At 46.0% G+C, this 12,544-nt stretch overlaps 1 protein-coding gene across 1 annotated transcript in view; it reads left to right on the forward strand.

Annotated features, from left to right (window-relative positions):
- Nucleotides 1–5,455: 5,455 nt before the first annotated feature.
- Abl1 (ABL proto-oncogene 1, non-receptor tyrosine kinase) overlaps nucleotides 5,456–12,544 on the forward strand; it is a 103,257-nt gene continuing 96,168 nt past the window's right edge. Inside the window, exon 1 of the mRNA NM_001100850.1 lies at nucleotides 5,456–6,849. Within this exon, the coding sequence (NP_001094320.1) occupies nucleotides 6,714–6,849 (136 nt within the window). The 5' untranslated portion in view covers nucleotides 5,456–6,713. The remainder of the gene's footprint in view (nucleotides 6,850–12,544) is intronic.

The following is a 12,544-nucleotide window of genomic DNA, read 5'->3' on the forward strand; positions in this document are numbered from 1 at the left end:
AGTGGTAACACCTTTAATCTCAGCACTTAGGAGGTAGAAGTTTGAGTCCAGTGTGATCTACAGAGCAGGTTTCAAGACAGCCAGGGCTACACAGAAACCTTATTTCAAAAAACCAAAGATAAGTAAAACCCACAAACGAAAAATCATTTCATATATGTATATGGTATATTTTGATCACGTCCATCCTCCACTTTTCCAGGCCAAACTCCTGGACCTCCAATAAATCCCCCTTCTAACCTCATTTCTTTCTATCTTTATTTTATTTTATTTCTTTTTCTTGGAGATGGGCTATATCTGTGTAGCTCTGGCTGTCTTGAAACTGTGTTAACCAAGCTAGCCTCAAACTCACAAGAGATTTACCTTTCTCCTGCCTCTCAGTGCTAGAATTAAAATTTGCCTGGCTGTTTTTTTGTTTTTGTTTTTACAATTTTCAATCAGCTACGGAGTCTATAGTTAGTGCTGCCCCCATGCCCAGGGTTCGGTCCGTCATGGTGGCAGGAGCTTGAAGTAGCTGGTCACATTGTAGTCAGGAAACTGGAATGCTTGTGCTTGGCTTTCTCTTATATACTCAGCCCAAAGTCTAGCCAGTGAAATGATGCTGCCCAGTTAGGGTGGTTCTTCCCACCTCAACCCAGCTTGACAGTACAAGTCTGGAGATCTGTTTCCAGGGTGATTCCAAACCCTAACACGTTTACAATCCAGATTATCGTACCAGTCTGTAGACAGCTTTGTGCATGTGTGTTTGAGACAGGGTCATGGATGACAACTTTTAATTTTATCCTATGTTTGAGGGAGCTATAGATAACTGAATTCCCTAAATCTGTGCTGCAACTTCAGGTGGGCTTGCCTGTCTCAAATCTCACAAGTTTCCAGGTTGTCCACCTCTTAAGGGGCTGGGAATGGGGGCCCGAGTGCCACTCAAGCTCCTTGGTCCTCACCAGTTTCTCACAAGTTCCTGGCAAGGCACTGAAGTTGGCTTCAGGGCAGCTCTGCAGAGAGAGAGAGAGAGAGAGAGAGAGAGAGAGAGAGAGATCCAAAAGCATCGTCCCTCCATCTATGCTTTCATAGCCCACCAGAGGGCACCGTTGGTAAGTGAAAGAGTAAGTTACAGCTGAGCTATATTAAAGGCAAAGATAGATTGAATTGAACCCCTTGTAATGGAAGTTATATGAGCTGTACAAAGATGCATCGAACATTGTTTTACAGCCAGGCTGTGGTGACATATGCTTTTAATTCTGGCACTTGGTAGGCAGAGACAGATGGATCTCGGTGAGTTCCAGGACAGCCAGGGTTGTTACACAGAGAAACCCTGTCTCAAAGAAACCAAACCAAACCAACCAACCAACCAACCAACCAACCAACCAACCAACCAACAACCATTGGTTTAACATTCTATCAGATACTTGCTGTGCTCTGCCTTCTGCAGTTTGAACCCTTAAAGGTTTTCCAGTATTAAGTGTATTTTGCTTGTTTTTCATCCTGCCTCCTGGCAGTCAGCTGGGTCAAGATGGCTGACTATCTCCTTCCCAGCCAGCAGTCATTAGAAACTCATTGAAGTGGATGACAAACACAAGCTTCCTACTTTTTAAAAATTATTTATTTTATGTATGTGAGTACACTTACTGTCTTCATATATACCAGAAGAGGGCATCACATCCCATTACAGATGTTTGTGAGCCACCATGTGGTTGCTGGGAATTGAACTCAGGACCTGTGGAAGAACAGACCGTGCCCTTAACCCCTGAGCCAACTCTCCAGCCCAAGTGTCATACTTTCTATGAGAAGTGCATGGCCACAGAAGTAGCTGATGCTCTGGGTGAGGAGTGGAGGGTTTTGTGGCCAGAATTAGTGGTGAGAGCAACAGACGAGGTTTTGCCATGAAGCAAGATGTCTAGACCCACAGCGCACCTGCTGTAGAGTGAGGGGCGCTCCTGTTAGAGACCAGAGAGAGCTGGAGAGGAGAAGTGCAAGTCTGCTTGTGGATGCCAATCGGAGTGTTTTCAACTCGTGTTTGTAAGAAAAAAAGAAATGAGGAATATTCATGGGCTGGGTCAAAAGAACTAGCAGAATCTGAAAGCTCTTTAGTCTCAAAAGAACAAGACTCCCACCGTCGTTAGGAAGCCCGTGAAGAAGGAACAGCTTGGAACCAGAGCACCCAAGACTCAGTGTCCAATCCTTCACTACCCTGCAGCATAAGCAACCTGCACTGGCCTGAGGAAACAGTCCACTAAGGAACATGAGGACTTCAGCTGCAGAATATGCTAAACTTTTGGCCAAGAGGATGAAGGAGACCAAAGAAAAAAATCCCAGGAGCAGATTTCCAGATGTAAGCTGTCTTCACTGAAAGCTTCTGAAGTCAGCCCAAACTAAGCCTTTACGAGGGACAGATAAGCTGATGGTGGTGGCATGCACCTTTGATCCCATCCCCAGGGAGGCAGGCATGTGGATCTCTGTGAGTTCCAGGCCAGCCTGGTCTACAGAGTAAGTTCCAGGATGGCCAGGGCTACACAGAGAAACCCTGTCTCAAACAAACAAGAAGAACAAGTGATCAAAACAAGTAGTACATCTCTTGAAGAAAATTGCAAATGGGGCTTGGAGCTCATCTGAAAGAAAAGTGGGGGCAAACATATGAGATATGGCTACCGCACAACCCTGCAGTGAGGACAGAGAGGCAGATCTGAGACTGGGGAAACCAAGGGCAAATTCCAGCTCAAGACTATCAGACAGTGAGTAGCGATGTCCCTTGCTTTTAGGTGAGGAGACCAATTTAGAGGAAAAAAATGACACGAGTCCCAGGCAACTGAATGAAGCTTTAAGGGGGTGCCAGGTGTGAATACAGGTTGAAGGCTGTGGACCCAGGAGTGGAGCTTGCTGCGTTGAGACTGATCGCATTTCTAAAGGTGTATGGGTGTTTTGTCTGCTTGTATGTCTGTACCACGAGGTGTGTCAGGTCCCCTCCAAGTCCAGGAAAGACATCAGATCTCTTGGAATTGGAGTTACATGGGGTTGTAAACTGCCACGTGGGTGCTGGTAATTAAAACCTGGGTCCTCTCGGAGAGCAGCCAGTGCATTTAACAGCTGAGCATCTGTGCAGCGCCCAAACTGATCTTTGGGTCACTGCTGGTTTTGCCAACTGACTGCCTGTGCTTTTGTATTCCCCGAGAGTAAGAAGCAGTGTTCAGTGCTGTGTGCCAGCAGCAGGCATGGGTGCTTAGGAAATGGCTGCTCATTGGCAGGACTAGTGGTGTAGCTGCTTTGATAGGTACTGGCCTATCACTCTTGAGGCTCTAGGTTCTATCCCTAGCACGGTTTAAGCCAGGTTTAGTAAAACATACCTGTAACCCTGACCCTTGTGAGATGGTTGCAAGAGATTAAGGGCACCCAAACCTGACTTATGTTAGTTCAAGAACTATTTATTGAAGAGCTGCAGTTCGGGGTGCTGAAGGGATGGTTCAATTAAGAACACTTACTACTTTTGCAGACATTCTGGGTTTGGTGTCCAGCTCATATACATGTCTGATCGGGTCTTCTGATGCCCCTTAGTGTCTGTTAGCAACAGACATGATAGTGATGCACATAAGCTCAGTCAAGCACACATACATGCATGCAAATAAAAAAAAGCTTTTTAAAAAGTTGCAGTTCGATTGTTCACTTAGAGTTTAATCAGAGGATGAAGAATGTGGGTAAGGAAAGGAAATGGTTAAAGCAGGGACAGGAATTAAAAAATAGACTCTTCAGGGGCTGGAGAGATGGCTCAGTGGTTAAGAGCACTGACTGCTCTTCCAGAGGTCCTGAGTTCAATTCCCAGCAACCACATGGTGGTTCACAACCATCTGTAATGGGATCTGATGCTCTCTTCTGGTGTGTCTGAAGACAGCTGCAATGTACTTATATATAGTAAATAGATCTTTAAAAAAATAGACTCTTCAAATAAAAAAGCACGGATAAATAATCAGAGGGGAACAGGGGCACCCATTTGAAGACTGGTGGTACAAGTTAAGAGAAAGCTGGACAGCCAAACTGCAATTCAAATAACATGACAACCAGATTATTCTGTGAGTGAATTTAAGTTCCAGTTCTGAATCTGGGCACAAATTTTCAGTTGCTTCACAGTATTTCAAGTGACTTTTTGTTTCTGTTTTCTTTGTTTGTTTGTTTTGTTTTGTTTCAATACAGGATCTCTCTGTGTTGCCCAGGCTGTCCTGGAACTCACTCTGTAGACCAGGCTGGCCTTGAACTCCATCTGCCTCTGCCTCCCAAGTGCTGGCATTAAAGGCGTGGGCCACTATCACCCAGCCAGGTGACTGTTCTTTAATAATCGGAATGCCATTTTCTTTCTTTGTTTAACAGTTATTTGGAACTGAATGCTTCAGTAGAAAAGCCATGTTTTTGAGCAAGTAGTAGCGACTCTTAAATGACACTTCAACCATAGCTATGAATGCTTTTCCATCTGTGCTATGGGAACAGCACTGCATACGATAAAGCGATAAAGCATTTTATGTAAAAGTGCAGGCAGTGTGAGTGCTGTGATGAGTGGGTCCCTTTAGAAATGGGTCCCGGTAATAGGGACAATGAAGACTAGGAGACCAGAGGATGAACTTTCACAGGTGTGGGATAGTTTCTCAGACTTTTGAGGTCTAATAACCTCGACAAATTTCGCCTAACTTCGACTTTTAGGAGGACATGTGTCTCACCTGTGAAAGGATTCATACTAGTGCAAGCATACACGAAAGCAGGATCTCGCCTGGCATACTCTGAACTGACGCTGTTTCTTCAACCTCCTATCCCAAAGGATGCTTGCTTTCTCAATACTTCTTCCCAGGTTCCCATATTTGGGCCTTTCCCAAGTGATGAGGATGCAACGCACCGGTCATCTTAATTTCTAGGAGCCAAAGTTTCTCCCCAGCGAGGCTCAAAGAAGGAATCTAACTCCGGTTCTGGAAAACTCCAATCCGTAGTTTTCCCCTATCTCTGAATCTCCTGCGATCTTACTAAAGCGGTGAAGAAGTGCGCTGACCGGAGTCCACCGGCTTCCAGGAGGCGGGGCCGGCTCTCTGTAGCTATGGGAGCTGGAGGCTTGGGCCTCCGAGAGCAGCCTATGGGCGCCGGGACTACAAGTCCCAGTATTCCTCCTGGCAGCACCGCTCGCAGCTAGCTGTGGGCTCTCGCGCTCACTGGCCAATTGGACGGTGGTGAGGGACACACTGGTTATCGAAGACCAATGATAAAGCAGGTGGGGCGGGCGCTTCCTCATCGCTCACCTTGAGCTCTGAAAAGCTACCTTTAAAAGGTCGTGAGGAGCCGGGCTGTCGCAGGCAGTGAGGCTGGAAACCCGAAGGTGCGGCAGCGTGTAGGAGAGCGGCACCGGTGGCCTATTGGACTTCGCTCGGGAGATTCCGGCGTCGCTGGGGGCGGGACCGGGGGCGGGGCCTGGCCTCGTTGTGGCGCGGCTCGTAATCCATCATGGCGGCCTCGGGGGTTGGTGTCTATCCCTGAGAGGCGCCGGAGCTGGAACCGGGTGTCGGGTCCTGCGGCTGAGGAACCCTTCCGCGGCACACACCACCACTGGCTGGAGAAGCCGGGTTCTTCGGCAGAGCGGGGCATGCGACTGCTCGGCGGCGGCTGCAGAGTCTGGGGCCGGGGGAGGGGTCTCTAGGGTAGAGACCCCTCCGCTCGGGGCAGCTGAGGCGCGGGGCCTCCTCCCCTGTGACTGACTCCTGGTTCGGGACCGCGGGAGTCCATCGTCCCTCATAGCCCTGCTCTGGCTCTGGAACACCAGAGTGGTCTCAGTTTCTCCCTACCTGGGACACCCTGTTTCCTGAGAAGAAGCGTCGCCCCAGAGTAAGCCGCCCGCGCCCTGTCTGGGGAAGTCTCTTTCTCACCCCCAGGTCGCTCTTCTCTCGATTTCAACCCAAGTTTGGCCACGGAGCCCCTTATTCAAATCATCTCCTTGCTGTCAAGAGATCTCCGGGGGTCCTCCCAGATTGCATCCGCCGGGTCTCCGATGTCCTGACTTCTTCCAATGTCACCTACAGCCCCATTGGTCTCAGTGCAGCCCAAAACTTTAATGCAAAGGAAAAGTCTGGATTGGTTTCACAGGCCTTTTAAAAAGCGGACTTAAAAGTTGCTGGTCATGCATTCCTTCTCGGCAGAGTGGAGAGCAAGCTCTCGTTGAGATCTGTGTGACCCGTGTCATTTTCCGGAGACCAGGGCAGGGAAGTGAGGGCGGCAGGAAATTTGTTACAAGATGGAGAGACAAAGATAGGGGATTGGTTGACTTCCAAAGGAAAGATTGCAGAGAATATAAAAGAAGCTCAATGTTTCCATCGCGCTAGGGAGTTGAAATGACTTTCGGTACTGCTGGCACTTTTTTGACTTCTCTGTGATTATTTTTATCTATAGTTTTACTCTTGCAAAGAAAGGGTTCCTCAGCCTGCAACATAGACTTAGATTCAAGAAACTTTGGGTAGCATTGTGGTTACATGACTTCAAACTAATTACCTTGGAAAAGAATTCCGGATTCCTGTTTACATGTGTGAACCTCAAAACCAGCTTCCTTTGCTCCTGGAAGTTGTCTGTCTGTGATTGACCCAAGTTACTGACCCAGGTCGGTGGTGTGAACTTCTGGGTATATACTGTTGCCTGCTAACCCCCACGGACCATTCTGGAAGATCTTGAACCCTCTTCTGGAAAGGGGCGCCTGTCATTGCTTTATGGGGCAGCAGCCTGGAAAAGTACTTGGGGACCAAAGAAGGCCTAGTTTGCCCGCCCTACATTTTATCAAAGGGGCAGGGAAGAGGGACTCATCGAGACATGGGGGCCCACACTGCAATGTCTTTGTGGAACATGGTGAGTGCTTTCCAGGTTTCAGATCATTGTTTTTCCTTAAGCATCAAAGAAGTTTCTGTAACAAAACTTGTGTCAGTTCCTTGTATAAGAAAATTGTGGGTTCATTCAGTCTGCTTGAGTTGCTGGCTCTTGCCTGAGTCCACTTCTGGTTCACTGTAGACACAGGACAAGCCCTCTAACTGTTTTGGGTGGGGGGCAGCATTTCGTGGGGGAGGGGTTGATTTAAGTGACTCTGCAGCATCCACAGCTTCCTGTCTGCTCCCACTTTAGGCTGGGATTCTACAGCCTGTGCACGGATGTCTTTTATGGCTTTGTCTATGGAACGCTTGGATCATATCTTCAAAGCGGTTTGTGCACACAAAGGTTAAGGGCAGAACCTAGTCGACATGCTGTCTTTTGACCTTCTCAATAATGAGCTGCACTTGAAACTCTTTGGAGCTAAGTGGGAAAAGTGGAGTGTGGGGAAAAAAAAGCAGTGTGCCTCCTGAACCGATACCCGCTGCGTTGCTTTCTCTAAGGTACAGCCCCATCCTTGCCGATGGCGCTCATCACCTCTTCTCCTTCTCTAGTTGTCTTTGCTGTTTCTTATGAACCTATTTGGTTCATAATGCCGACAGCACTAGTTGTGTTGTTGACTAACAGTTAAAGGCTGGTTAGACTAATGTAGCAGACACCAGCCAGGAGCCAGTTAGCTTGGGTCCTGGTTGTACTGATGTTTCTCAAACTTAATATTTAAATAGCAGTTGAGCACAGTAACCATACATAAGCAAATAGAGCTTATGCAAGGGTCTTGTCTGCTTTCAAATTCAGTCATAAGTATTTAACATCAAGTGGTTGCTATAAACTGTGGCTGCTTTTGGGTGAGCTTATATTTGATAATTGAGGTTTTCTTTTTGTAAGGTTTATTTTGTTTTATATGTATGCGTGTTTTGCGTGTGTGTGTGTGTGTGTGTGTGTGTGTGTGTGTGTGTGGTGGCACGCACATGTCTGGTACTCATGAAGTCAGAAGAGGGTGTTGGATCCCTGGAACTGGAGTTACAAATAGTCAGAAGCCCCTTGTGTGGATGCTGGGTTGACCCTGGGTCCTCTGTAAGAACAACATATGTTCTTTTTTTTTTTTTTTTTTAAAGATTTATTATTTATTATATATGAGTACACTGTAGCTGTCTTCAGATACACCAGAAGAGGGCATCGGATCTCTTTACAGATGGTTGTGAGCCACCATGTGGTTGCTGGGAATTGAACTCATGACCTCTGGAAGAGCAGTCGGGTGCTCCTTTTTTTTTTTTTTTTTTTTTAAGATTTTTTTATTTATTATATATGAGTACACTGTAGCTGTCTTCAGACACACCAGAGGAGGGCATCGGATCCCATTACAGATGGTTGTGAGCCACCATGTGGTTGCTGGGATTTGAACTCAGGACCTCTGGAAGAGCAGCCAGTGCTCTTAACCGCTGAGCCATCTCTCCAGCCCACAACATATGTTCTTAACTACACAACTCTCTCTCCAGTACCTCATTTTGTTGATGATGCTAGTTTTTCCTTTTATCTATTTATTTTCTTTAACTTGTTAATTATTAAGACTTTTTTATGTGTATGTATTTTGTCTGCATGTAGGTCTGTGCACCACATGTGTGCAAGCACCTGCAGAGGCCAGAAGAGGGCCCTGGAAACCCTGAGTTACAGGTGGTTGTTAGCTGCCATGTGGGTCGCTGGGAATCAAACCCTGGTCCTTTAGATGAGCATGAGCAACCAGTGCCCTCAATCAATAAGCCGTCTCTCTACCTCCTTTTCTTTTCTTTTAGTTATTTTTAATTATGTGTATGTGCAGGTATGTGCACGTGAGTGCAGGTGCCTATGGAGGCCAGAGACATCAGCTCCTCCCTGAGGCTGCAAGTGCTCTTTCTTGACCTCTGAGCCCTCTCTCTAGTGGGCACCTTGGTTTTTTCCTCCACTTCAAGTCAGTTCTTTTTAGCATTGTGTGAGGTGACAACAGTGTCAATTTGTTAAGCCCCTTCAGATTCACAATTGAGAACATTGTTCTCTGCTGAATCTGATGTAACTTTAGATAGTGAAAGTCTGTGGAGTTCTGGCTAAACTTAAATACAGCTAGCTACCAGTGACCTAGGGAAGTCACAGCTAGGAATCCTGGCCTAGGTGTCTCTGATACTGTTCAGGGCTGAAGAGGAGAAACAGGGTCTTGTGTAGCTTAGGCAGCCCTCTAACTTATTGTGTAGCAGAGACTGGCCCTGAACTGTCTGATCCTCTTGTCTCCCTCCCAAGTGTTGAAATTGTAGGTACTTCCAACATGCCTTTGTCCTTTTGTGTATGTGTATAAAAGATAAACTACTGTTATTGTTGTCGGGGGAATGTGTGTCTGGTGTGTGTGTGTGTGTGTGTGTGTGTGTGTGTCTGGTGTAGGTAGGTCAGAGGACAGACGACTATGGGAGTCTGTTGTCCCCTCTACCTGTGCTTGGGTTCCAGGAACACTAGGTTTGTTAGATTTGTAATCTGAATGGTGACCGAAAGAGGTACTTCCTTGCCGACACTTTTTGTGGAACCGCTTAAGTCTTGTTTTAAGATCAGTCATTTTCCTTAGACTCTGAGGGTTTTTTATCTCAAAGACTGGATTTTAGTTCCAAACTGCTCTTCATCTTCCATAGACTGTTTTTTTTCTAGAGTTTATTTATGTCCCAGGCCTAACACATGGTGTTGGGCCAGATGGGAGTTAGAAACCAAGGATAATGTGTGGTAATGGGTTTTGTTGGTGGTAAGCGATGTGGTTGTAATGGCAGCAGTGATTGTGATGATGAGGAATTGTGTTTATGATGATGGTGGTGGTGGTGGTCATGCTGATGGTGGTAGTTGGTAATGAATTTTCAAGGGGTAGGGAAGCAGATGGTAACATTTGCCAGGATCATTCAGGGTGAAAAGGGTTTACTCATATGTAAGAGAGGGAAGAAATGGAATGTTTTTTGTTTTTTGGTTTTTTTTTTTTTTTTTTTTTGTGTGTTCCATACATTCTTTTAACATTTTAATGGCTTGCCTAAGAAAATTCACTGTTAGGATTATTGAAACTACTCAGAAGTAAACTTTTCCTCAGTGTTTCCCTCAGAAAAGTAAACTTTTCTTCTACAAATGTTGTTGAGCACACATAGGCTAGGTAGTATTTTAATGAGAGAATTGAATGAAGCTCTCGCCCTCCTAGAACTTTTGTTTTAGAGACAGAGGCGGACCATCCGGAACTCTAGCTCAGGAGATACAGATAGACTACATTGTAGCTCAGGAGATAACGATAGCTACATTGTAGCTGGTGCTGAGAGAAAGTAACAGTGATGTGTGATATGCTTGGGCTTTTTTTTTTTTTAATCTTCTCAGGGTCTGGAGAGATGGCTCAGTAGCTAGGAGAGCTTATTGTTCTTCCAGAGGATGAGAATTCAGTTCCCAGCACCCACACTGTGGCGCGCGTGCGCGCGCACACACACACACACACACACACACACACACACACACACACACACACTTTAAAAAAAACAATCTTGGGACTGAGGACTGAGGAGATAGCTAAATCAGTAAAGTTTGCCTTGCACGCAGTGAGGACCTAAGTTTGATGCCTAATACCATGTAAAAAGCCAGGTGGCATCACTTGTTTGTAATCCCAGCCTTGGAGGCAGAAACAAGAGGATCTCAGGAGCTTGCTGGCCAGAAGTCTCTCCTAATCTGTGAACCCCAAGTCCTACTTAGAGACCTTGTCTCAAAAAATAAGATGGAGGCTGGGAGGAGGTGGCGCACACCTTTAACCCCAGCACTCAGGGGGCAGAGGCGGGTGGCTCTCCACACATCTAGAGTGAGCTCTAGGACACCCAGGGCTACACAGAGAAACCCTGTCTCAAACAACAAAGACGGTGGCACTGAAAAGTGACACCCAAGGTTGTCCTCCAGCCTCTACATGCCATGTGCCCTCCTGCACATGTGCCGCCCCCCAACATAGACATATAATTTTCCTTAAAATGGTTTTCTTTCATTTTTCTTTCTTTCTTTTTTTTTTTTTTTTTTGGTTCTTTTTTTCGGAGCTGGGGACCGAACCCAGGGCCTTGCGCTTCCTAGGTAAGCGCTCTACCACTGAGCTAAATCCCCAGCCCCTCATTTTTCTTTCTTAATTAATAATTTATTAATGCTTAGTGCCTGAGGAGGTCAGAAGAGGGCATTGGAAGTGGAATTATGAACAGTTATGAAGCACTGTGTGGTGCTGGGAGTCAGACGTGGCCCTCTGTGGGAACAAGTGCTCAGCCCCTGAGCTCTTTCTCCAGACTTCACGTCTTGTTTAATAAGAACCCCATTACATGGACTGAACAAGCCACGTCTGCTCATGAGGCGTTGGAGTGATTTTTCGGGAAGATTGTTTCTTCTTTTTCTCTGGATCCTGGGATTTCATACAACTAGCAACAATCTGTGGTGTTTTTTTTTTTTTCCAGTGAGTATACTTCTGTTTCTTTCTTTTTTAATTTATTATGGCAAAATACTCATAAAAAGAACCAATTTAATTGTACAGTTGAGCGAAATTACCTATTCACAACACTGCCATTACTATTATGCATTCTAGAGCTTTTTTTTTTTTTCTATCTTGAATATGGAACCACATACTCATTAAAGAATACCAGGGCCGGGAAAGATGCTCAGAGCATTTGGATTTGATTCCCAGCACCCACACTGTGGCCCCACATTGTGACTCACAGCCATCCGTAGCTCCAGTTCCTGGGTCCAGTGCCTTTGTATAGTCTCTCAGAGCGCCAGGCATGCGGTACAGACAGACACGCAGGAAGGACAGCACACACAGAAGGATTCCCATCCCCTCCTCTGTCGCTGTCCTTCTGTCTTCCTGAATTTGCCCATTTCATGGATCTCATAAAAGGTAGTGGTAAAACCCATACTTCTGTGCCTGGCGCGTTCCAGTTCGTCTAGGGTGGTCAAGGTCATCCCTGCCATGACAAGGATCAGGCTTTCCTTTAAACATTTGGTAATATTTCAAGGCACAAATGAATGAATATACTGTATTTTTAGTTCATGTAACTTGTACACAACTGTTGTTGTAAAAATATAAAATATAAAAAAAGGTATCATTTTCTTTTATCCTCACTAGATCCGGCACCTCAGTGCCCCAAGATATCTGCTAGATATCTCGGAAACACATCCCAACTCCGAGGCGGCCCAGTGTCTCCTGCCGCCACACACTTTCCTACACTCAAACCGTCACATAAAAGAACACACAACACAAAAATCTTTGACCCAATTGGTAAGATATAATTGCCCACCTAAACATACAAAGCCCAGTACCATCCATCCCTTAACAACATTAATAACAACCTGTAAACACGCAGAGCGGAATCTTAACGTCACCTGCCATGGCTTCTCTCCCTCTCTCTCCCGGCTCTCTTCCTTTCTGTCCCAGTCTCTTCCTCTTCCTTCAACCTTCTGCCCATTCTTCCTCTCATCCAATGACAGGCCGCCTTCTATCCTGTACCTGCCCCTCACTTGTATTTTACAAATTCAATGGGGAGAAAGTTCTGGTGAAGTCACCTGAGTCCTGAGCATGTAACTAGGCTGCAGTCCTTGGGACAGTGGAATTAGCATCAAAATACAGATAACTCCAGGGCAAACCACAACACACGACTTTTAAAATTAGGTTATACTGTGG

This window comes from Rattus norvegicus, chromosome 3 (assembly GCF_036323735.1).
Source record: "Rattus norvegicus strain BN/NHsdMcwi chromosome 3, GRCr8, whole genome shotgun sequence".
Classification (NCBI taxonomy): Eukaryota; Metazoa; Chordata; class Mammalia; order Rodentia; family Muridae; genus Rattus; species Rattus norvegicus.